The sequence below is a fragment of the Felis catus genome, chromosome B4, assembly GCF_018350175.1.
Source record: "Felis catus isolate Fca126 chromosome B4, F.catus_Fca126_mat1.0, whole genome shotgun sequence".
Lineage (NCBI taxonomy): Eukaryota > Metazoa > Chordata > Mammalia > Carnivora > Felidae > Felis > Felis catus.
In genome coordinates, this window is record NC_058374.1 from 31,429,195 (window position 1) to 31,455,981 (window position 26,787).

Genomic DNA, 26,787 nt, shown 5'->3' on the forward strand with positions numbered 1-26,787 from the left:
AAACTTAAGTCCATGCAAAGACCTGTACACAATTGTTCATAGACACTTTGTTTCTTATATTCGAAAACAGGAAATAACCAAAATATGCAACAATAAGTGAATGGTCAAGTGAACCAAAGTATATCCTTATCAAAGAGTACCACACAGCAATACAAATGAACAGACTATTAATATACACAGCAACTGGAATCAATCTCAGGGGCATTATTAAACTATATGGGCAAAAAAAGTCAATCTCAAAGGTCACATGTTATAAGAATTCATTTATATAGCATTCTCCAAATGACAAAATTATAGACATGGTGAACAGAACACAATGGGGTGATGGTGATCATGGTGGGGTTTAGCAATGGTGAGAGCAGGGGGGTGGGTGTGACCATAAAGTATTAGTACGAGGAAGATCTTTGCAATGGAATAGTTGTTTCTTAATTGCATTGGTGGTTACATGAACCACACATGTGATTACATGACACAGAACTATGTATACACATGGCACCAATGCCAGTTTCCTGGTTTAGATATTGTACTATAGGCATGTATGATGTAACAGTTTAGGGAAACTGGATAAAGGCTACACAAGACTTCTTTGTACCGTCTTTGCAACTTCCTGTCAATCAAAAATTAATCCAAAATAAAAAGTTTTTAAAAACCCAGAAAGTTGTCACACAGCATTGCAAGCAAAATTTGCATTTTTCTCCCTTGTTTTCTTCTTACATCAAGGCTATCACCATTATGCCAGTCTTGTTTATCTGAATTTTGGAACTGCTAGGTCATTTTTTTCTAATTTCTTTTATTTCCTGGCTATGAAATGGAAGTACTTAAATTCACCTAGCTTAGTGCTCCTCAACAGGGGTCCAGTGATATTTGAGAAAGGATAATTTGTTATTGTGCACAACTTCTTGCACAACTGCTTATCGCTGCATGTCATCAAGCAGTGTCCTCAGACATGGAGGCAAGCAAAAACGCTTCACATTTTCCCAAAACCTCCCTAGAAGGACCTTATTTCATGAGGTGAAAACCAATAACTTAATTTATAAGAGACTACTGAAAAGTTAATTTTTTTTTAATCAGGAAGGGTCCTAGATTCTAATAAATAAAAGTCCCACAGACATAATACCCATAAGAGAAATAGTAAGTCAAATTCTAATGTCAAATTTAGCTAAATTTATACTAGAATTCTTATTATAGTCTAGTCTACTTATTCATTTAGGAGTGATTATAACAGTCAAGGATGTTATTATAAAGGCTGATTACTACTAAATATTAGATATTCATGATGAAAAGTTCATATAAGTTCAGAGATAATTTTATTCTTTGCATCATACTGTCTTTTTGACTCTGTATTAAGGCAGGAAAAACTACAGAAGAGAGAAATTACTTCTTTCTTCAACTCAATGGGATATTATTTGAAGCTCATTTATGGTCACTTATCTGACAATCCACTTTACTACTATATGTGATACCATCAGACAATCACCTAACTACAGATAATATCCAGGGTGACTGGGCATTCACATAAGTCTTGAAGTTTGGGAACCTGTAGAAATTTGTAGGACTACCATAGATATAAAGCCAAACTCTCCAAATTTTGGGAGAACCCCCTAAAATCAAAGACAGTAATGGATTGGTTTATAAATGAGTGGACCCTATGGTAGCTGAACTTCAGTCCACTGAAAGTGAAGAAAATCCAGCTTACTTATGTTAGAAAATGCAGCCCTGTTAAGAGAAGAAGCCACCAGAAAAAGAGAATGTGAACATTCTCTTCTCAAGGGAAGCACAAAACCTAAATAATCTCCCCAAACTTCTTGCACAATTGTTTCAATATATTATTGATGGGCCCTGGAATTGAATGCTCTTTTGTTCCAAATTACACAGAAACTAATCTTCATTTTGGGACTCAATTTCTATCAAGTCAATTGCTCAGAAGAAGTGCTCAACAGTAGCATGCGGTACTATTCATAAAGCCCAGTCCCATTTGCTTTCTTTTACCCAAATTTGTACATTATTACTAGTTGCCACTAATCATTGAATCCAATAAACACAGTCACATCTATAGCACCGTCTAAAGGCATTAATTTTTGTCTAAGCTCCAATAACATATGAACTTAATATTTTTATTGTTTATCTTGTCATCACCAATGAATTTATCCCCAAGCCACAAAAGCTGTTTGCATCCCTCCTTTCTTCCCTGGCGGCTCACACTTGTGACGGAAACCTCAGAATGAAACTGCAGCATACCTGTGGCTCAGGAAGTGGGGCTAGTGCCGCAGCAGGCTAAAGAATCTGGTTACCAGCTTGGACTAACGTGCATTTTCAAGTTCATTCTAGGAATCATTGCTAACGAAGCCTGCTGCTGTGCAAATGTCACTGAAAAGTAGATTTTGAAAACCAGGAACACACTATGGTTTGTGAATTGTAGTGACAATTCATAGTCAAATTAACAAATGATTTTCTTTATTATATACTCTTATACTTGAATGTCTTGTTTATTGTAAAGTGAGAAATGGGACTTTGGAACGCAACCATGTTATATTTACATATGATATATTTTCATTGTTTCTGGACAGATTTATATTAGAAAAGAAATATTTGGATCAGGGGAGGAAATATCTTTGGCATCTTAATGAAAATAATATAGTTTCTTAAGGAAACTTAAAAAAAAAAAAGACAGTAATTATACTGCAGTTCAGCCTTTAATAGTTCCAGATGGTCAGTGCTATGAAAGGACACCTCTTCTATTCTTTTATCATGACCCTCAGGTCACAAATTATCTCTAAGATGTGAGAGCCATTCGTTTTTCTGAACAGTCAGGTTGTTGTTTAGCATTGTCCCTCCTATTTATCTTGGGCCAAACTTCAGCAATGACAGAAGTAACTGATTAGCCCAAAACTTAGCCAAAGAAATAAATGTCTATTGCTGTAAGTGTTTCAGATAGTCCTTCATAGTTATACAAGAGAACTATTCTGAGAGCAGACAGCCGTAATGACTGATGTTGATGGGCAACATCATCGTGCACTATTTTCCTGCTCTTGAAATATAAACAAAAACAAAACTTTTAAAACTTTGTAAGACTTTTAACAAGTGAAGAATTTATCATATCAGTCTGTTATGTTCGAACATAAATATTCTCACCCTTTTGGTAAAAAAAAAAAAAAAGAAAAGTATCTTCCACTATGATAATGAAATTGCCTTGAACCTGTGTAGAAAACAATACACAAAATAATGTAATATACTAAATAAAGTAATAAGGTTAATTTCTTTCCTGCTGTCACTAAATTCATGCTAACAGTCTCTCTTCAGCTTGACATCAATTAATGATTTTAATTCTAGACTCTTGTCACAGTGTTCACCACCTTTTTCTCTAATTAAAATGGATGATGCATGATGAAGACACACAAGACTTCTGTTCTTGTAACATTTCCATTCATTAGGATTTTTTGCTTTTACAATAAATGGCTTTTAGCACTAATTGCAGTAGAGTAAGATGAAAATAACTGTTTTATGACTATTAAGTATGGCCTTCATATATACAGAAAAGGTACAGGCATGAGAATCACTACCGAGTCACCAACTCCTCAGGATGGAAATCAGTGGTCTACTTAAATCCTAAATACGTCACCTCCAATGTAACAAAACTTCGATACATGGAACAACCATGGTGCATTTTTTAGAACACTCCAAGAAATAGAAATTGACCTTTAATAATGTTAATAAAAATGCTGTAAATGTCTACAGAAGATAAAATATACTAATATTAGTTTCCCAAAAAACATTAAAATGAATGTTGCATTGCTACATATCAGATAGTTGTTAAGTATCTTCAAAACAATGTTTAAAACCTTGCAATCAACTCTTTTGGGAAACATTTTATCCCCAACTTATTGGCCTGCCATCCAGAAGCCTCATTCTGGGAACAAAGATCTTTTCCTCACAGTATTTCCTCTCTCTGAAAATCAGTATTACAGACATTCATCAAATAAAACCTAAATGCATGGCAGAATGAAATTTAAACTACAATATAACTGGAAGGAATGGTTCAGTTTAATAGTAGCTTGTGGTCAACTGAATGAATGCTGTTTTTGCCCCTTAAAACACCTCATCAGATGGAAGACTTCAGAAATACTGTGGCTCAATTCCTCAATCCATCAGGCAACCCTGCTACATAAATCCCACAACTGGCTCCTCCCAATACAGAAGCTTCCAATTTGGCATCAATGCCAAACTCCGAAGAGAGGGACAATATTCCACTATATTTCTTACTTTGAAAACAGTCATCATTTTAAGTGGGATTTTATCTCTTGGTAATATTGATGTAAAAGATAATTGAGACGAAAAGACTTCCATATTCTAAACGGGTCCTGAAAAAAAAAATTCATGACTAGGACCAACTGTTTTGAAGGTACATTTCCTGTTCAAGGGAAAATGGCAAGTTGTACAAATCCACAGTGGAATCGTACAATAGGTGGGAACAAGTTAAGCTTCATCCCTTAATACTAAAAGTGAAACGATATCAGTTTTAAAATATTAAATGGTGGTTCGCCTGGGTGACTCAGTTGGTTGAGCATCCAACTCTTGGTTTTGGCTCACAGTCATGGGATTGAGCGCCACATCCAGCTTTGTGCTGACAGCAGAGCCTGCTTTAGATTCTCTCTCTCTCTCCCTCTGCCCCTCTCCCCTGCTCATGCTCTCTCTCTAAAATAAACATATATATGTATATATGAATATAAGTGCATATTTGAATATATACATATATGTATATATTTGAATATATACATATATACATACACACACATATATATGTATATACATATGGCTAAAAGTTGAAAAAGAGGTAAAAAAAAAAAAGCATTCATAGAGATACCACAAATGACTAACACAAAACCACAGAATCTAAGGAGTTAGAAGAACACCTCCTTCCTATGAGCCCCTGTGCCTACATATGGGTGTAGAATTTCTCCACTTTGCTAAATACCTAAGTTCTTAAGAACTAGATCTAGACTCCAAATTACCATCTCTGGAGAGTGTTCATTATTAACTCTAGCCTGTCAACCTATTACCTTCCCAAAGCTCTGCAGTTAGCTATTTTCGCATTGGTTGTATTGCCGTATATCAATTTTGTAATGTTAACAGACTTAAATCTTTTCTCCCTCTTAACAAAGGTAAGGGATCCCTGAGAGAAGGAAGAACAACATAATACAAAATTTAGACCATCATATGGTATGTGTAACATATTGTGAAACGACAAAAACTTCTCCTTTATGCTGACTAATGAAACACTAGAATAATTTTTCACAAACCAAAACACACACAGCCTTACAGATATGCATCCACTCACATTATGTTCTGACTTTATGAGTAACGAAGCACCTACAGTTATTTCCAACTCAAACAGATGCTGCAATGCCAAATACATCTAAGACGGTTCTCATCAAATACAAAACTGCCTTTTCCTACTCCAGTTATGTTCTCTCAACAAAATCCATTCCAAACACACACATGCACGCACACACACACATACACATGCTCAATATTGGTCTAACTAGTGAACTTCCACATAGTTAATAGACTTTAAAATTTTTGTTCACCTGCAACAATAAATTTTTCTAAAAAATGTCTGATGAAACTAATTTCAGTGATTAGAGGTGATTTTTCTGAAGGACTGAAGAGGTCAGAGAAAATATGGAAAATTCTGCTACAGAATAGAAAAATGTAGATTTTCTAAGAGGTTACTTTTTAAAAGTTAAGCTTTGTTCGTATGACAATATGTGATCTAAATGCAAAGATTATCCAGGTTACCTGGGTTCTAAGGTCAGAATTCAGGGAGCCTGAATACTAAGTTTGAAGCCAAAATGAGTAAAAATTTCTCTTCTCTTTCAGATACACAGGGAATATACCTATTACTGCTTTATTGATTGTTTCTCCTGTAATTTCACAAACTTTTCATCCATGCACTTTAAACACACTTTACTACTACATTATAATATTTTTAAATGTTAGCTTAAATGTTAACTTCTGCATCTTTTGAAAAGGATCTTACCAACTAAGAAACACCACAAAAAAAGTTTCTATCAAAATTTCAAGTAATTACACAAAGCAGATATTGGAAACAACTGGTAAAACCGAAAAAAGAAATGCCAGTGAATGGGAACCATATGCAGAAATGCCACACAAAGTTGCAAAATGATGCACCGAGAACTGGGTATAGCACGTGCAGCACATACACTTTAATGGCCCCAGTACTGGAAACACGAGCTTTTAAGAAGGATTATCTCCTTGAATAATGGAACATTTCTAGCCATACATTTCCTTAGCAGATTTATAAATATCCTTCACATACTGGGAGAATTTCATAAGAAATTCACTTAACTTTTTCATGTCTCCACTAGAATCATTCAGTCCCCTTTAAAATACTTCCAAGAACAACTTACTACATAGATACAGATAAGAATATCAGAACAGGTATCCCTGGCTGAGTAATACAAAATGCAAGCCAGTTAGCATCATATATATAATAGAATGAATAACATATGAAGCAAATATTTCAGAGTTGAGGAATCTGGCCAGATAGTACAGAGATTTCATCTTTCAGACCTTTTTCCTTCTTTCTGTCCTTCCTTCCCATCCATCCATCTGTTCATACAGACTTGACCTTGTTCCAGAAAAAAATTTAACATGGTTTTCTAAGAATGTACAAAAATGCAAAATAAATCAAAATGAAAATAGATTTAGCTTTTTGAAAGTATGCATGTGTGGAAATACATATTTTATAGAAAATAAATTGGAAAGGCATAGTCTAGTATGTTAACAGTGATGTTATTACAGATAAATTTTTATTTTCCGGGCTTAAATTTATGTTTTTTCTTTCAAATTGTGAATAGATTTAGAATTAGAATACATTAGATTTAGACCTTAAAAAGGTACATGTTTTAAACAGGTAAAAACATGAGGGGAAGAAAACAATGGAAAATGAAAGACAGAACAGAAATAAGATGCGTAAGTAGACAAAACAGAAGCCATGAAATATAGACAGATCACCAACAGTGGTTCTACATTTGCTCATGATTCTGGGAAACAATCAACCTTGAGTTCCACAGTCAGTTAGATGAATGAGCTGGATATGGCTGACCCAGGAGCCAATGGTCTTTGCCAGTATTTCCCAAGTGACTGAATTCTGAGATGTTAGTGTTCCACAGAAAACAAAAAGTGAAGGGGGATGTTCTGTGAATAAATGAGTTAGGAAATGATGAATCTCTATTCATATCTTGGTAACTCACAAGGTACATTAACATAATTAGAGTTTTGAGATATAATGGAGTAAAGAAATATGCATCAATTGGCTTAACCAAGTGTTTCTCAAAGAGATTTGCATTGTGGAACCTTTTTTCTACTGCTAAACATTGTTTGGGAAACTCCCACACTACACTGTTCAATATCAACCTTTAAAGCCTAAGGGGAGGTACCACTGGAGCAAAAATACAATAGAAAGCCAAACATTACTTCGGACACTTGGTCACCATAATGGAAGCTAAGTGAGCCTGAAGTTACACAGATCATTTAATTAAATATATTCTATTAGGAGTTTGAAGCCCAATCTTTCTGTGGTGGAAATGAGCCAACGGGGGCTTTGTCCCTAGGCACACCTGAAAGACAACCCAATAAGAGGCAGCAAGCACTGAATTCACACCTCGGCTCCAAATACCAATCACTCTGCTTCATTTCCCCAGTTAGCCGAAATGTGGCCAACAGCATCTCTGAAAGGCAAGCAACTAGGTTTAGAGCTTGGAGTCAGAAGTCAAAATAGCACATCATGGGACCAGCTAATTTTACCCTTGGCATTATCCCCAGACTCCCTGCTTCTCAGGAAGAGAGCCTACACATGCAGTCTCAAGTTGCTTGGCAGGGCAGGGCTAGTAGAGACAGAGGACAGATCTATGCTGGGCTCTTCCTATGTGAACAGCATTTATTCAAGACTCCATCTCCCAAGGATGATAGCAGGTAGAAAGGAAAGGGGAGGAAGTTAGCAAAAATGAAATCAAATGTAATCTCAGACCCATGCTCAGAAGAATCTAATTTACTTTAACTATCTAAATAGATCTTAACCTGGTAGGAGAACACATTTGAAATGACATTCATTGTCTTTTCAATTGTTCCATATTTATATCTTGAGTCATATGCAGGCTTCGTGGATGTGTATGGTCAAAAAACTATTTTTTGGATTGGGACATGTCATAACTAATAACTAAAGGATGTCAGGTTTTCTATTTAAAAAAAAATTTTTTTTACATTTATTTATTTTTGAGAGAGAGAGTGAACTAGTGCACAAGTGGGGGAGGGGCAGAGAGAGAACGAGACGCAGAATCTGAAACAGGATCCAGGCTCTGAGCTGTCAGCACAGAGCCTGATGCGGGGCTTGAACTCCCAAACCGTGACATCATGACCTGAGCAGAAGTCACATACTTATCCAACTGAGGCGCCCCTGGTTTTCTATTTTCATATGAAATCACCCAAAATAATTTTGGGAATTCAAATAGCTACAGTGGTAAATAATGTTAAAAGAGATGCTTCACTACTAATCCACAATGAGTAAAGGCTATGATGAGAATATAAGCAGCGGTTTATTTATTTTTATCTATTCCTCCACTCAAATTCTTCCCAAAGAAGTTGCAATTTGCATTCTCCAACAAAGCACTGCCAGTGCCACTGGTCAGAACAGAAAGGACATACAAAAGGTTTGCCTTATCCAAATACCAAACACTAAACGAGCCCCACTTATGTAATTCACTAAGTCTCATGCATTCACTTGCTCTATTACAAGATCCATGAGTTTAAATAAAACATACTTATAAAAACTGTTCCTGAAATACAAAGTCAGAGTATAATAGTTTCCTTAAATTATGAAGCTAATTGATTTTTTTTAATGGACCATTCACTGGTTCCTTGACCCTAAAAGATTTTTATTCTAGGCCTCCTGCACATTGTAAATTCATTATGACCAACCTAGTTCCCAGAAGTATTGCATCATTAGAGGTACAGAGATGGAGATTAAAAGCAAAACTGAAAGTGAACTGTGCCTTAGGCAAATTAATAATACAAGTGAAACCATTATGTAAAAATCATTGTTTGGCTGTAAAAATTTGACTATGCATAATAACAAGTATCTTGGAAAATGGTGATAGAATTCTGCATTGAAACACAGTAACCATCTTAAACCGGAAAAAAGAATATTTCAAATAAGAACAATGGTACAGGATACATGAAGCTATCCCCTATAGTTGGCATCAAAATAGAAGAGAGGTATAATGTTTCTATTGCTCAGATTGTTCTCCCACAAATCACATATTTGCCTGTGGATAAATCTGAGTACATACATTTAGTTGGTATACGCTCTCTTCCTTTAGTGACAAGAAAGACTTTTAGGATAGAAGTTTATAGTACTGAGCAGTTGAGCACCATATTATATACACTAAGGAATATTGTGTGCCTTGGCCTGACAACAGTGAGCCTATTAATAAGTTTGGGGATCCCAAAATTGAAAAGGATCAAAGAGTCCTAGAAATTAAGAAAATGGAAGGGTTTAAAACAAAACTGGAGAAGTACCAGAAGAAAGAACCTAGACTTGCATCATAAATTAAAAGTCCATACTTTCCCCCCTTGTATATTTAATGTTCTGAAAAGCTACAAACAGAGAATCAGAGTAACTATCTTAGCCCCAAACCTCAGATATAGGAGAAAGATGACTGGAAAAATATCCAAACATTAATCTCTTGTAAAGAAAACCATCATAGATTATTCTTTCTAGTTCTTTCATTCATTAAGTGTGAGATTGAAAGTACCCTGACTCTAGAACTGTTAGCAAGAATCTGGAATTGAAGGTGCTGGACTCTAATCTTAGTTATGGACAATATTTAGTCTTTCAGCCTTGAGCCAGGCACCAAAAACTGCCTCGTACCCCAGATTATTCAGAGTACAACAGGCATATTATCTCTTGCTGCGGCACCTCTGAAAATGTGAAGTGATGATACAGAGGGGGCTCCTTATGAGTCTGCAAACTCTAATGACAAAAATGTGAGGTGGCTTTCTCATCCCCGGGGAATGACAACAAGAGAAATTCTAATCACTTATCAAAATGGGTTTCAATATCTGTTAAGGTAACTTTTCATTCATTTTACTGGTTTTTGGGTTCTTATGGAATGTCTCAACAAGAGATAACAGTCAAATTTAAGTGGAAAATTTCACAAAATATGATAGGAAAATAGAAAGAAAGAAACAAATGTCTCGTTTGAGAGAAAAACAACATAGCCCAAAAGCAACAGTCTCTTCAATTGTTGTTATAAATCAAAATATTTTAAATGAGATATCAAAATTCAAAGTTTTATTCCCAGAGAAATAGTCTTAAAAATTATTATAAAATACTATAAACTCATAAATGAATGAAACAGAATTGTAAATATTTCTTTGTGATTTTAAAAGTGATTATAAGTTCAGTCTTAATGTTTAATTACGTTATTATGCTATTAATGTTATTTAATTTATCTAAACTATCTCCTAGGCAAAGATCTTAATTAAAACCATTTAAACTCACTTTAATGCCTCAAATAAACACATGATTTTTTCTTTGAATCTTTCTTTACATTGTATTTATTCCACAGAAACACTAAAAACCATTGGAGTACAAATTCTTCATATTAGATAAAAGAAAAAAGAGTGGAAAAGAAAAAAAGCTCTATCTGACGAGGGTTAATCAAATGACTGAAGTCTACCTCTCCTGCTCCTGCTTCATTCGTATCCTCTCCTCTTCTGATGTAAGGGAGTCCTGTATTTTTATTTTACCCGTTTTCTCAATCTTGTCATCTTTTCGATGTTTGCCAAACCTGTTGATAACAAAAAATTCTAACTTGTCAATATATACAAAATGAGTTTTCATTCTTTTGTGACAAAGACATATGTACTCAATGAAATGTGAGCTTCCTCAAAACAAGGGCCAAAAGGTCACCTGCAAATCATGATTTTTGCCCAATATTAATATTTTCAATCAATTTATTGGAATTACTTTTAATCAGAACTTTCCAGAGACAACCCTTTTGAAAATGGCCTCAATACCCATTTTTCTTTTGGCAAAACACAAATAAACAACTTCATAGTTCATCCTTATTGAACAAACAATAAATGTATAGGACTGAGTGCTGAATACTTCAAATGATAGAGGCCAAAAATCTGCATTAGAATGGGTTTCTCTTAAGACTAAAGAATGGTAATCCACAATCATCTATTTAATAATCTCTCCATAAACAACTATTCTTTACTTTCATAGTCAGGTTTATTGGAAACATTCATCATAGTTTAAAAACAGACAAACAAGGCCATGTTCACAAGGTTTAAAGTACAAAGGATAATTTACACTGCTATAACACTTTGAGCTTATTAAATTGAAAGCTTTAAGGCATTCTCATCAAATACTATTCTGAAATCTGATGAGAAGCAATTGGTGAATGTGGAATCTATATCTGCTCAAAAACAAACATGAGGAACATACACATGATTGAAAACCAGTCCACATAAACTTTCACAGATGGCCGCTGAGCTGGGCAGCTCTGTGAAAACACAAATACCCTCTCTGGCATCCAACATATCTCAGAAGCCTAGACTTGCTATCAATTCTTTGTCCTGTTCTGTTCCTTTTCTCTATAAAAGACCGTGTTGTCTGAACACGTGCTCATACATGTACTACCTACCCTCAAATAATACTCATCTTAGTGATTTGCTCACCAGATATTTCAAAAAAGAAACCTTTTATAGACAGTTCTTCAACTAAGCAGTCATAAATATATAAAATATGTTATTTATTTCTGAAGACAAAGTAGGAATCTGGCTTATGCTGATAATCATATCAAAAAGGAGAAGAGTTAAAAAAAAAAGGGTAGTTGAAAACTGATATAAAAGAGAAAAAAGCACTTCAACTAATGGCTTGGTTTGTAGCATAGGTCTTTCTTTTATTAATATAAATCTAATTTCAAATACGAATTTACAGTATATGGGAATGTACATGTGTACACAGGAACATCTCATACATTAAATAGTAACACTGTTTGCAAAGGGGTTTATAAATAAGAAAGGGACATGGGGCGCCTGTGTGGCTCAGTCAGTTGAGCCTCTGACTCTTGATTTCAGCTTAGGTCATGGTCCAAGAGTCTTGGGATCAAGCCCACGTGGGGCTCTGCACTCAGTGTGGAGCCTGCTTAGGAGTCTCTCTCTTGCTCTCCCTCTGTCCCTCTCCCCCACTTGTGCTCCCTCTCTCTGAAATAAATAAAATAAATAAATAAGGAAAGAAGAGCATTCTTTAAATGTTAAAAAATAAAAAAGTTAAAATACCACCACCATTTCTTTAATAATTATGTATATTATTAGAGAGCATTCAAAAGTGCCTATAAAATTAACTTCTTTTTTTTTTAAATTAACTTCTATAAAGCAAATCTATCCTTAAATTATAATTGTATTTAGAAATTGGAAGATCATTGCAATTGCAAAGAGAAAAAAAAAAATCCCTAAGAACTTGAGCCCGGAATATGACCACTTCTTGCAAGGGATAAATGTACTATGCTTTTAAAACTAATAAATATAAAGCATTAAAAATAAAAACTAAAACTTTCTCTTTCCTTTATTTCTGTCAATATATCAATAATGCCTAAGAGTAAGGCATAATGACTGACTTTATAGAATGAATTAATAAATAAATGAAAGAGTGAACATAAAAAACTGATACATCTCAGTAGGAGCCAACATCTAAAACATAATGTTCATTCATTTGACAAAAATATATTAAGCATCTACAGGGGGTTCAGGGAAGAGGACAGAGCTGGACAAATTAATTTGAGCATCATCAGCATGTAGATGGTATTTAAAGCCCCCATGAGTTCCCATCCTGAAAATTCTGCAACACTGAGGCGTCTGGAAATATAAAATGTATCAAATTCTAACATCAAGAAAAGTGCAAATTCAAATCTAAACATATGATATTTGCTTATAAGAGGGATTCCTAAAGAAAAGTAAATCATTTTAACCATTTTTCAGTTCATAAATATCCCTCAAATGATGCAACATTGCCATATTGACCTGTTTTGTTTTCCTTTTTATGTTTTTTTTTTTAATCTTTGAGAGAAGGAGAGAGAGAGAGAGAGAGAGAGAGAGAGAGAGAGAGAGAGAGAGAGAGAGAGAGAGAGAGGCAGGCAGAGAATTCCAAGCAGGCTCTGCACCATTGGCACTTGAACATGAACCATGAGATCATGACCTGAGCCAAAATCAAGAGTCAGATGCTTAACTGACTGAGCCACCCCGGCACCCCTGTTTTGCTTTTAAAGAAGTGTTTTGGTTCACATTCTAGATTACATATATTCAAAACTGTATTTTATTTAAAAACCACTATGCCATGACACAAGATATATAATTGATCCTTGAACAACATGGATCCACTCATACCCAGATTTTTTTCTATAAATACAGTATACTACTATATTTCCTCTTTCTTATGATTTTCTTAATAATTCTCTTTTCTCTAGCTCACTTTATGGTAAGAATACAGTAGATAGTATGTGTAATATACAAAATATGTGTTAGTACATTGTTTATCTTATTGGTAAGGCTTTTGGTCAATAGTAGGCTATTAGAAGTTAAGTTTTAGGGGAGTCAAAAGTTACACATGGATTTTCATCTGCACAGGGTATTGGTATCCCAACCCCCGTATTGTTCAAGAGTCAAATGTATATCTCTTTGTACCAAGAGGTACACTTTAATCTTATAAGAGATCATGTACATTTTCTCTTTGAGTTAATAATATAAGGAAAAATTAAGAGTGGTTGACTATTCTATGATTTAAAGGTTTAGATATTTTTTTGGTACCAAACCTAACATTGAGTTTAATTACCTAGGTTAGATATTTATTTTTTAATGAACTTGGTGCTAGTTTGTGGAAAAAGTTTCAGTTTTATATCTCTATCAAATTTCAACTTTTCTTCTAAGTATACATGATTTTTAAAAAAAAAGTGAATCCTGACTCATATATAAGAACTGCTTTTTTCTCACTTATTTGATATTAAAATATTTCGAATGCTGCCTCTGAATCACCAGAATATATTATTTTATTATTTGTAAATTTATTAAACTGTTATAGTATACTTCCTTTTTAAAAGTATAAATTCAAGATTAATATATTAAAAAGTAAAGAAACCATAGATAAAATGTTTATAGGTTTACATTTGGACACTTCCCCTAATGCATGGGGGAATAGTTAATAAATTATGTGATTTCTTTAAGGCGTACTATAAAAGCACAGCATAATACTTTATAATTGGGATAAAAATGAATCCCTCAGCTGTAACTTTTTGACAGAATAAAATAAAGGCTGTAGGTGAAAAAATATATATACCAACAACTCTAGAGTGTAAAAAGAAAAAGAAAGTAGCTCCACACTCATTCATTCATTGCCAATACATTGTAGCGTTCTCTTAATTTATCAGTTTAATTCTTCCTGCAAAGAGGGGTGAAGTCACTGAAAAATTTGAGCTATACATGTATTCTTAAAGTCAGTTTCACAACTAAAATCAGTAATTAACCTATGAAAACAATTATTCCATAGCAAGCTGCTTAAAACTTGGAAGACATCAATTACATTTATTTTATTATCTTTTATAAGCCACAGATGAATTTCAAATGGGTCACTTTCCAAAGAACAGCAAAGCTGAAAAAAATATTGTACTTGGTATGTCCAGGGAGCAAACCCATTCTCAGCAAAGAATCGGTTTTAGGAACTGCCTTCTGACTAACCACCACACATGCTCAAACAGAAAGCTCTACTATCCAATGGATGTGACCCTGGAACAGAAAGTCATCCTGGACCCCAGCACCTGGGGAAAAATTTGCTAGTCATATCTTAGGGTATATTAACATAGAAGAATGACTTTAAAAAAAATAAGAGACAAAAATAAAAATATAAAGCTTGAGAGAAAAAGTTGATAGAGAAAAATGTCACAGGTCCTTGCTATATGAAGAAAGTACAAAAATGCCACCAAGCCACTAAAGACTCCTTCACAGAAAGATACAGTGGATGAGCCCTGTCTTATCAGAGTAGAATTGATTGTAACATTTCTTAAACATATGGCTTTCTTCATAAAGAATACAGCAGTGTTTTCATTCAGCTAAAGTAATCTCCAAGTAATCTGCTAAATGGGTTTTACTATGACGCGTTACAAATGAGATCATTGCTGTCTGCCAGATTGGCCACATATATTACTATAGTAAAGAATAATGGGCAAAACATGCACTTGTTGATGAACGGGAAAAGAAAAAAAAAATCACAGGATTGTAACAAAATTCTCTTCTTTTCATATAGAAAGAACTGTTGTTAAAATTTTACTGTAAGAGTTTCATGCTACTAAACCATCATTTCAGTTTTTAATAAATTAACCCAATTCTGTCTGCAGTACAAATAACATTGAAATATCTTACTGTATTTTATACTGCTAATAAAATTAGAGATCCTCAGAAAAAATTATGCTGAGTGATATCATGCACAGCATCCTGCTATAAATAAAATAAAAAATATAATTGGATTTGTAATGAAATGGAGTTTCCTAATATCGTATTTGAAAACATGATACAGTAGAAGTCTTAAAAATCTTCTGCCTTACTTAAAAATAGATGAACACAATAACCAGCACCAATTATCTCGTAAGCTTTGCAGAATAATTTTTGAAATAAGATTTTCTTCAAAAAAAAATCACTGAAATGTCACCTAGAAATCTGGTATTTCTCACAGCTAATTACCAAGGTCTTTCCATCTAAAGAGGGCTTTGCTATAATACTTGCCTTACTATTTACCCTAACAAGCATGTAGGTTACGTGATACTGCTTGCCTAGGAGAGTGTTGAAATGGATCAAATACAAATTTAGTGTCAGTGACTAGAAGCCACCCATCCTCCCTGAACATCTGACTTCAAGACTAGAATGGTCAACATGGTCATCTAACTCATTTTGCCCCTCATTTCTAAATATTTGCACCATCACATGATTCAATCACTTCCTTTCTCCGGTAACTCATTATTAACATAGGAGTTGTTTCTGGAGGACACAGCCATTGTGCTATCCTGTCTTTGACCACTGTGATGATGCTGCCATTTACCCTAAAGATCCTTGAGAGATACCAGCTGTGCCATGAGTCGGATTCAAGACTCTGGGCAGCAAAATCGAATACCCTATACTGTGTTATTCCTCTATTCCAAACTCTCGGCAATGCCTCAGGAACATACCATTCACTCAAGTCAAAGCAAAATAATGAGCTGTTAACACTATTCCTCTATAGTCTTTTGTGTCATACTTTTCCTAAATGGTTTTTGATCCAAGTTTCTCTAGAAAATCTTTTCAATTGATTCTGGTTCAATCTTTTTTCACATTCTTGGTATTAGCATTGACTTCTCTCAACTCATCACTCTGGTTTCTAACACAATTATGAACTTATTTCTGCCTTAAAGCCTTAAACTCTTCTAAATTTTAGTTGAAAAAAAAATCTGGCCATATATCTTTGTAGACTGTTTTATTGCAAAAATAAGATTCCATACACACTGCAGGAATATGTACACGTTTCTGCAAAATCAAAGTTGAAAGATGGTCACCCATTCAATGTCTGTATTTGACTAACAAGGAAACTGAGGTCCAAGAGGTATGCAGAGCTGCCCAAAGTCACACTGCAAACTAGGAGAAGAGTTCAGGTCACCTCATAGCTAGTTTAGGAGATTTCAGTGGGCCTGTGCTTGGATACATCTAGAGAAACTGAAATTCTCAGACCTACAAAGTTCACTTTGTGTAAATCCTAAGTGAGACATATAATTGAACACCTGTTGAATGCTCTTTTGATTACTTAATTACATTTCACTAGAATTTATTGAATTTTTATTACGTACTTTATCTCATTGATTTTCACAACCAGCATGTGAGGTAGGTGTTATCATCCTCCTCTTTAGGGGAAACCTCAGGGGAATTTAATGATTTCACAGGCCATATAGCAAGTAAGTAGCAAAGCCAGACTTCAGACCTAAGACTCTTTTTACCACACCCAGCCACCTCAAAAACTTGAGGAGCCAAAGACAGTCAGTTACCCTTATGCTTTTATACTTACAGCAGCTGGTTAAAACATCTTTGTTGAAATAAATAAGATAAATCTTGCATTTCCTGCAGCAATGAGGTCCAAAGGACATTGTTCCCAAATGGAACTTGTCTATGAAGACCAGGAATCTGGGGCAAGGTCAAGAACTGATCTCAACCATTGGAAAGGATCATAAAAACTACCCACATACCGAGGACACTGCCAATATTTCTAAATGCAATGATACTCCATAGGCCAAAATTGTCTGTACTGACATATGCAAATACGGCCAGGCAACAGCAGAAACATGTCAAACTGTCCGAACCCAATCAGAGGGTAAAACAGCAAGAATTCGCTGCATGCATTTATCTTTTATAATAATGTGGCTCATAGTTTCTGGCCCTATTTTTTTTGTGCCTCAGCCTCCATTTCATAAATAAGAAAAAAACAAGTCACTTCTAATATGTCCTTCCCATACAGGATCTTACATATTTTAGTGACATTTTAAGAAATCGCTACCATGATAGCATACTGATTTGCTCAGCAGTAGATTGTGGCAATGCTGGATGAATCAGGGAAGAGAAGGCTGATTATGAAAAGCAGAAAGCTCCTATTTAGGCAAAAAACATCTTGGTAATCAACAATGATGAGAAGGGAGGCTTAGAAAGGGTACATGACAACTTGATAGTGCTTTTATAAAATGGGATGCAGTTTTAACTTGGCGGAGTTTAGCAGGGGTTCTCTTTAAAAGGAAATTCACAAACTTGACAACCATTATTTGATTGTGTACAGTTTTCATCAGTGCTAGTCTGATTAGATTTAATAAACTAAATTTGGGTTGCCTGACATCCAGAAAAAATAAGTAACTTTTTTTTTTTAAAGAAAATATAGCTTCTACTTAACCAAGCTAGAACAGCCTTTAGACATGCAGTATACCCTTAATGGACAAGACACCCTTTTCAGGACTCCCATTAAGTGTCCTTATAAGTGCACTCTTCCCCTGGTGTAGCCTGCGTTATCTAATCAAGGATGCACTGATATGTCTAGTAACTCGACACTTCAGGAGTCCTGGAAGGATATGGAACAAGAAAATATTAAAATGACAATGAAGAAATTGAACCCAGCATATTATCAATTTTAATTTTACATGAATCATTCTAAATTCCAAATATCTTACAAATAAACCCCCCCCCACACACACACACACTACCATAGAATCTAAATGGAAAGACTTAAGGAAAAAAAAAAAACAAGCAAACACAGTAATCCTTCAAAACACAAGATAAATACATAAATGACTCTGAAATAATATTTATAACCTATACTTAGAGCCATTCAAGTAAAATGACAGAAGATGAGTGGAAGTATATCTTAATTATAACGTTAAAGCTTTTTAGGCATCAGCTAGTTCATGGACTGCATGACATATTTTCTGTAGCAAATAAATTCCCTTTGTAAAGAGGGGTCAAATAGTAATTACTGTTCCTTCCTTACAAAATTTTTATAAGGCTTGATACACCTTATTTTTTTCAACATATACCCACATAGGTAATCAAACCACACAAATCCCATAACACAAAACATGGAGATGCAAATAATATGCAAAGTGTATTTTTTGTTTCCCCCTTAACTACAACTTTATAATAAATTATACATATATAATTTATATATATGTATGTATATATATATATATATATATATATATCACATCTAAAATAAACATACACATACCTAAACATAGTAACAACAACACATGATTCTGATTTTTCTAAATGCTTAATTTGGCATTGAAATCAGCCATGTCCACTTATAATGATTTTGAGAGGGCCTTTCACACAACTACTTCTCCAGATCCTTTCTTTACTACTATACTCCTAATTCTTGCACTGTTCATTTTAATGCATTATTGTTTCATAATACAATACTCCAAATTGCAAATTACATTTGGCTCAAGAAGTGATTATGAAAAATACTATCACTGCTGCCTTTGCTCGAATAACTCTGATAATAATGAGAGATTGATTGAGCTCTAAGCAGCCCAAGTGATGAGAAGGGTCAATTTGAACATTTCTATTAAGCTTCTTTTGTTAAACTCAACACTTTGCCAGGTCAGAGGCAAATAATCATACCCTACATCTGGTTACCATGGTTTTCCTTTTCCTAAAGCGTCAGAACAATTTAGCAAGTGGTACTGCCCCAAAGGCAGTCCCCATAAGAAATGCTAATAAGACCTAAGTCAAAAAACACATCTATTCAAAAGGATACTTGAAAAAAGAAAAAGCACAGGGTAGAAAGATATTTTACTATCCACCTTTTTTTCTATTAGGACAAAGAATCAGTTGCATTTAGTAACAAAGATAATCATAATAATTTCTGTTGTCATCTGCCTATCTGATACTCAAATTGCATCCAGGTTGCAAACACTTATGTGGCAATGCAAACACATGCACAATTTAGGAATATCTCTTTTGAGTTGGAAATACTCACCCTCAATTAAATATGCATTGCAATTCAAATTCAAAGTTCTAACTACTGATAGGAGATATTTAGCTCCAGGTACAGCTGAAACACTCTCAAATATGTTCTATGCTTCTACATTTACAGAGCAGATGAAAGTGACACAAACAGAAAATATGGTCATTGAAGTTTGGGGGAGGGGAGGGGAACAGACCTTTGGTATAGCTCCTGGAAACTTTGAAAGATTAAAACTTCCCCAAAGATCTCATTATCTGTAAAGTTAAGGTGTCAGTCAGCACTTTTTTCTGTTGATGATAGGGAACAATTTCTGTTGATTCAATATCTTAGAGAATGCTCTCTACAGAGTAAATTAAGAGGCGCAGACGTTCATTTTTTATCTTTTGCATATTCAGATTTAATATTAGGGAGCCGACACATTTTATAAGGCCCAATAGAAACCCTGCAGGGTGCGAGCTGGAGGCCACGCCTAATTCTTGGAGCAGAAAAGAGCCAGCGGATTCCCACAGGCCTCCAAGCCAAAACCCACTCTACCTGAGTCACACCATCCTCTTAAGGAACATAGGACTAAAGGTCACATATTTGGGTAAACTCAGTGTTCCTGCAGCACACCTGGGTCCTGACGAGTATAGCACATACAGAAGATGACCGTGTGACACTACAAAATGGCAACAGCTCTTCTCAGGAAAGGCTCTTTACTCTTCCGTGCTGTGACTCACTCCCCCAGGATGCACAGCACTGACTATTATTTATGACTCAACGGTAGTTCAGAGTGCAGCTGGTAACTAGGATCTAAAAATCTTGGGACAGTTTCGGGGACAGAGTGACAAGGGCTTAGAACAAGGAGACATGCTTAGCGTCTCATCTCCAATCAGCCCAGCCTCCATGGGAAGGGGAACATGAAATTTGACAAATGGCAAACCACCACATTTTTCCTTATTTGACTAAATAGTTCAACAAGCGTTTAAATATAGAACTTGTTGATCTGTGCACTGGCCTGGAATTCCTCTCATCCCAGCTTATTTCCATCTCCTAAGAGCTGTCTCGTCTGCACTGCCTGCTGTGTGGTCTGAGGCTCCACGCACTCACTGGAGAGTGCAAGCCAAAATGTGGAGGTCCGTAAGAGTGTGCCCTGTTTGTCCAATAAACCGTCCTGGAACCAGAGCCAATACCACGGATATCAGTTTAAATTCTCAAGTCTCCCCAGTTACGTCTGCTTTTACAGGATATCATTATGCTGCTTTTCCTTGGCTGAGGTTTGAAACTGTCTGGCCTAAACTAGTGTGTATAATCATGGGGTATTAGCAAATCTCACTTTGTTGAGGATAGTATATAATATAAATAGATCTATTTCTACCCCCAAAGGATAGAAATAACCTATACATCTTTTTTTAGCAAAGCCACTCAGAATACCTATCTAGAAGCTAATAAACTAATGCAGGAATAATTAATCTAAGGGAAGAGAAGCCCATGAGAAAAGAACTTAATGAATAACATGAGCTGACAGACGTACAACATCTTAAAATTCCAAAAAGGTTTCCACACAAATTCTTTCATTTAGTTCTTAGAGGAACATGAGAAGGAAATGTGTGAAGAGGAACCTGAGGCTGACGGGTTAAGTGTCAGAGGTGTTAGAACTGGGTTGGGAAGAGACAGCTTCAAATCTACATCCCCAATTCTTTCTATCACAGAATACTTGTCTCCCTCTTAGACTGACCTCAGCCTCTTTGAACGTCTCTTAGGCTGTTTATGTTATTTTATATGTTGGCAGTTCACAAAGTAAAATCTGTATTTATTACACTGAAATCATATTAAAAATAAATTTTAAGAAGGATCACTCACTATGTAAGCATCTTCAATGGTGAAACACCACGTGCGTTGTAAAATACTTGAAGGTTTTCAATGTAATTTTAACTCTTAAGCATCCACTAAGACACTGGGGCAGTGTTCCTCCATACAGAGTAACAACTGAAATAAGCTGCCGATGGGGGATCCAAGGACAACCGAGCATAAGATACTAAAGCATTTGGGTAGCTTATCTGAAGATCAACAATGCAAACACATGTCACAGAGCAGTCAGTGTGGGTAGGGACACAGTTTTTTCAACTGTGGCATAATTGAAATTTTGGCCCAGACAATCCTATGTAGAGGCGAGGTGGGGGTGGCGGGCTCTCTTTGGCATCATAGTATGTTCAGGAGCATCCATGGCCTGTACCCACAACATGCCAGTGGCACTCCTCCCTGCTGGTGACAACCCAGTGAGTCATCAGACACTGCCAAAAGTCCCCTTTGGAGCAAAACCCTGGGGGTTGAGAACCACTGGGCTAGGGTTTAAGATAAACAACTAAGTTCAATGCAACAGCTTCATTATTTACAAACAATAAGAAGAGGGCTCAAAGGACAGTAAAATGTATGTTGGTCCTCACCCAAGAATGCCCCATTTATTTAAGGACTACTTCCTAAACACTGAAGAAGGAAGTCTCTTTCTACTGAGATGGTTAAGACTGAAGGCAAATGACCATCTAAGTCCCAGAAAATAAGATCTAGCATGCTGTAACCCAAGAATACATTTGGGGAATGTATCCATAAAAATGGCACCAAAGTCAGTATAATCAACATTAGTACACTGATTAAGAGCTTGTACTCCAAAATCAGAAAGATGTAGGTTATCTGAAGTGTTACAATTGGCACTGTTAAATAATAAAAATATTATCTCTAAAAAAATAGTAGTAGCAAAGATTAAACACAATCATGTTTTTAAACTCTTGGCAGAAATCATCCCTCAATATAACAGATATGATTTTCTAACAAAAATACCCATATACTCATTCCTTCCTCCATTTCTAGGTAGCTCCTCTAGGCTAAGTTGGTAAGACCATGACCATTTCAAGTGGTAGATATAATAAGGTTTTCTAGTATTTGTGGTCCACTTCCTGTCTTTTTGGCTAAGCCAAAATGATCTGGCCAGTAGTGGCTGGTCTCGGCCAGCAGAGTAGAATGAGGGTGAACAGCAGCCCAGTGCTATAAAGCAGCTCCAATTTCAGAGGCCTGAGGCCACCTGTCTTCAGAAACAGTGACTCATAGAGGTTTCCCAGGAGCAGACTCACCATAGCAGGTGCTGCCTTTCCAATATCCATCCTCCTTTCCCTCCTTAGAAGTAGAACCCTGGTTTGGCAGGGAGAGGAAATGTGCCTAGTTGACATAAAATTACTTTCCCTTGGTTCCTTTGAGAATTGGAACAGAAGACAGAAGACAGCAGTTAAGAGTGTAAACATTTGCAGCCAGATTTCTGGGTCAAAAATCCCAGCTTTTCCTCTTCCTGGCTATGTGGCATACACAGTCACATGACTCACTCCGCTTGGATTTAACCTCTTTGAGCCTCAATTTCCTCCTTAGTAAAATGCAACCATCCTCACAGGTTTATATTGAGAATGAAAGGAATTATACATTCGCTCTGTACTGGCACACATAGGCTCTCAATAAATACTATTATCATTGTTATTGATAAATTGTGGCCATAGAAATTGATATGGGACTTCAAGAATGATTGGTAGAAAGGGGACTGACTCCACTGAAAGTTCCCCTTTCCCTTTCCTGCCTCTTTTGCTTAGAATTCTGATAAGATGGCTAAAGTTTTAACCATGAAGTGACAACTAAGGTAGAAATACATGTTTAAGACAGTTGTGTTCATAGTGGCATTATTCACAAAAGCCAAAAGATAGACTCAAACTAAATGTCTATTGATGGATGAATGGATAAACAAAATGTGAGCTACATATACAGTGAGATAGTGTTCAGCCTTGAAAACGGAATTCTGACACTTAACAACAACATGGATGAACCTTGAGGACATGATGCTAAGTGAAATAAGCCAGTGACAAAAAGATAAATAATGTATGATTCTGCTTATATGAAGTATCTAGAAGAGTCAAATTCAGAGGAACAGAAAGCAGAATGGTAGTTGTTATGGGTCAGGGAGGGGAAATGGGTTTGGCATTTAAAGGATACAGTTTCGGTTGTGTGAGATGAAGAGGGTTCTGGGGGTGGACAGTAGTGATAGCTGCACAGCAATGTGAATGTGGTTAATGGCCCTGAACAGCACACTGGAAGACGGTTAAGGTGGTAAATATCATGACTATTTTACCACAGTTAAAAAAAAAAAATGAAAAACATAGTAAAGATGACTGAAGGGAGGCAGGGACTTTGCTGACCCTCTGAACCCACCATGCAAGCCTTGGACTGCCAATCTCCAGACTTGTTTTAGAGACAAATGAGCCCTATCTCGTTTAAACGACAGTTACTTGAGTCTGTGCTACAACCAAAACAATATTTTACAGATAAAATCATGGAGATAAGAAGGCAAGAAAGAGTATTTCATACATTTGGCTTTCCAAACAGAGAAAAGGAAAATATATTATTTGCAACATCTCTGTAAATGATCCCATCTTCACATCCATACTTCACTATTCAGCCCCCCAGGTCCCAGCAACTAATTTACTCTGAAAGACGTCACCCTCAAAGTCCATCCACGGTGGCCAACAGTCTTTCAAGAGCAGAACTAATTGAGACAACTGAAAATAACCACCCAAATGAAGCCTCCTCTCTTTAGGCCAACACTGCTACTCCTGCTGAAAGACTTTTAGTACGAAAATGAGAAGAAAACAACATTCCATGAGTCGGAAATGATTTGCATTTTCTCCTCATTGTTTCTGATGCTATTTGGGTATTCTACAGTTGGTGACTAGAGACGCCTTCATATATTCTCTTTTATTTTGGCTGTTAATAAGTGTTTTCTCTCTAAATTAGACAGCTGCCCATCAGCTGCATGTAGACACAACAGCAGAGGACACTTCTAAATGAAAAGGCATTTTCCCATTGTTGACCAGACTACCTGAAAATAGTAAGAGTATTCTGCTTTAGTGAATTACATAGTTGCCATTGCACGAGAAAAATATTGTTCAAAGAAATTTTGCCAGACTAAATAGATAGGGGTCTACTCTAAGAGTAAAATCATAAAATCTTTACAGTAAAGGTAATAAGACCCATATAGACAAAACTATATTTAAATATGGGACCTTTCCAAAAAAGAGTTCCATAGGGAAAATGTTACATACATTTTTCTCTATTGGTTCATTAAAATTGATAAGGCAGATCTAAAATCTTAGGAGTAACCTATTTAAAGATCGTAATGGTATCTATGACCAAACAATAGCTAACTAGCTTCATTTTCTACTTTTTAAAAGATAATACTTGGTTTATAATATTTTATTATTGAAAATATAAAAGAAATCAAAATTGTGTCACAGCAGGAAATACATCTAATTCTCTACTTTCATGGGAAATATATTTCTAGCAAGAAATCTAGTTGAAATGATTTTGAACGCAACAATGACTATAAAGTGCATAATACATAGAATGATTGATGATATTAAATACGCCTGTAAAAAATAATAAAAAGGTTTTAAAAATGATGCAGATAGGCAGAGCACAGCGAGGAACCCTTCAGAAACGGCAACAAACTAAAAATAATGGGCACACGCTCAATATACTAATTTCAATAGTTTACATAAAGCATTAATAGTTTGAATGTATCCACAACTTTATATCCTCTTGGATAGAACATAGAAGATGAACAGTGTTGCCTTGAAACACAAGATATCTGTAAATTGCAGTTTATTCAAGGTTTTTTTTTTAAGCTACAGGAATGGAGGCACTAATGAATCTCGAGAAAATTGGTTCTGAGAAACACGGTCTGAAAATGTATGCAAGTATAGACTGAGGACTCCTACTTAAATGGTTAAATGGTTAAATGTCACAATTTTAAAAAAGGCTTTAAAGAAAAGTAATTTTAAAGCTGGCATTTTAAGGAAGCAAGCTATTTATCTGACCCTAGTACTTTTCTGGTTTTGTAAACATGAGAGAAAATTGGAAGTAAGGTATTATCATAATTTAGAGCAGCTGATGTCATCGGGATCACACCTACTCTGGTCATATGCTCAGCAGTGACATACCTGCCAACACGTAGGGGAAAAGATAAAGCAGAGAGAAGGAATGAGAAATCCTCTCACCTGAAAAAAGTGATCCCATAGTCAACAAAACCAATCATTAAATTTGCTTCTCTTCCAAGTTATATTTTGGTAACAATTTACTTGAAAAAATTAATCCCTCATATTCTAATTTATGTAATTCTTTGTGAAAATCTGCAATTGGCATTAATGTGTCACTTAAAAGGTTATTGCTAGAAAATGTAGACATATGGCAGGTTTTTTGTGTGTAGAGAGTATTGGAAAAAAAGAGCTTGCTTCTTAAAACAGGAAATAATATATGATATCCTTAACTTAGAACAAGAATTATGTCAAGGGCTTCTGTCTGTACCGGCATCACACAGAAACACTAAAGTATATGATGTAAAATAGGTAACCATTCAAAATTGGTCCAGCAACATCTACTGATGCTAGTAATTCCTTTGCAGCCAAGGCCACAAGTCCTAGTGACTCCTCAGCAGAAACACTGTTGATCACATCCTTCTAATTAATAAAAGACACTCTTGTCTTGGCTTTAATGAGCATAATCTTCTGGTTTCCTTCTATCTGCAGCAGATAGATGCACCAAAAGCTTCCTATGTCACCAAAAGCTTCCACCAACCCCACTCCCCGCCCTAAGCTGCCCCCAATATTTGAAGGGTCCTCAGAGCTCTGGCCTTCCCTGCTCCTCCTTCCCTGCACCCACACATCCCAGACAGCCCTTCCATGAATACTACCATGGCCTTGGCTGCAAATACTACCATGGTTTTTTGTCTTGGACTTCAAATCTCTACAGCCCCTCTCCCTCAGCTGCTCACCAGCAACCCCTACTGGGTGTGTCACAGACAAGTGCAAGTCAGAGTCCCTGTGTCCCATTTTCTCCAAATACCATGTTCCTCCAGGGTTTTCTAGTCAGTGTAGCACTATCAATCCAGTTCATCAGGCCAAAACTGTAGGAATTATTTCTTAATGTTTTTTCTCTCTCATTTTTTACATCACCAGGACCTCTAGATTCCTTCTGAGAAACACATATCATATCTCTGTCCCCAAGGCCACCACCATGGCTGGTCGTCATTTTTGTAACAGCTGCCCAGTGGAGTTCCTGGCACGCCCTCTGGGCCCGCTCTTTAGTCCACACACTGCTGTTGAAGCCATCTT

At 35.8% G+C, this 26,787-nt stretch overlaps 1 protein-coding gene across 20 annotated transcripts in view; it reads right to left on the minus strand.

Moving 5' to 3' along the window:
* PARD3 (par-3 family cell polarity regulator) overlaps positions 1–26,787 on the minus strand; it is a 678,503-nt gene that overhangs the window by 160,206 nt on the left and 491,510 nt on the right. For 17 of the 20 annotated variants that reach the window (XM_045061110.1, XM_023256518.2, XM_023256515.2 and 14 more), the window contains one exon: positions 10,761–10,871. The exons of the other annotated variants lie outside the window; for them this stretch is intronic. In XM_045061110.1, the coding sequence (XP_044917045.1) occupies positions 10,761–10,871 (111 nt within the window). The remainder of the gene's footprint in view (positions 1–10,760; positions 10,872–26,787) is intronic. 20 annotated transcript variants of the gene reach the window in all.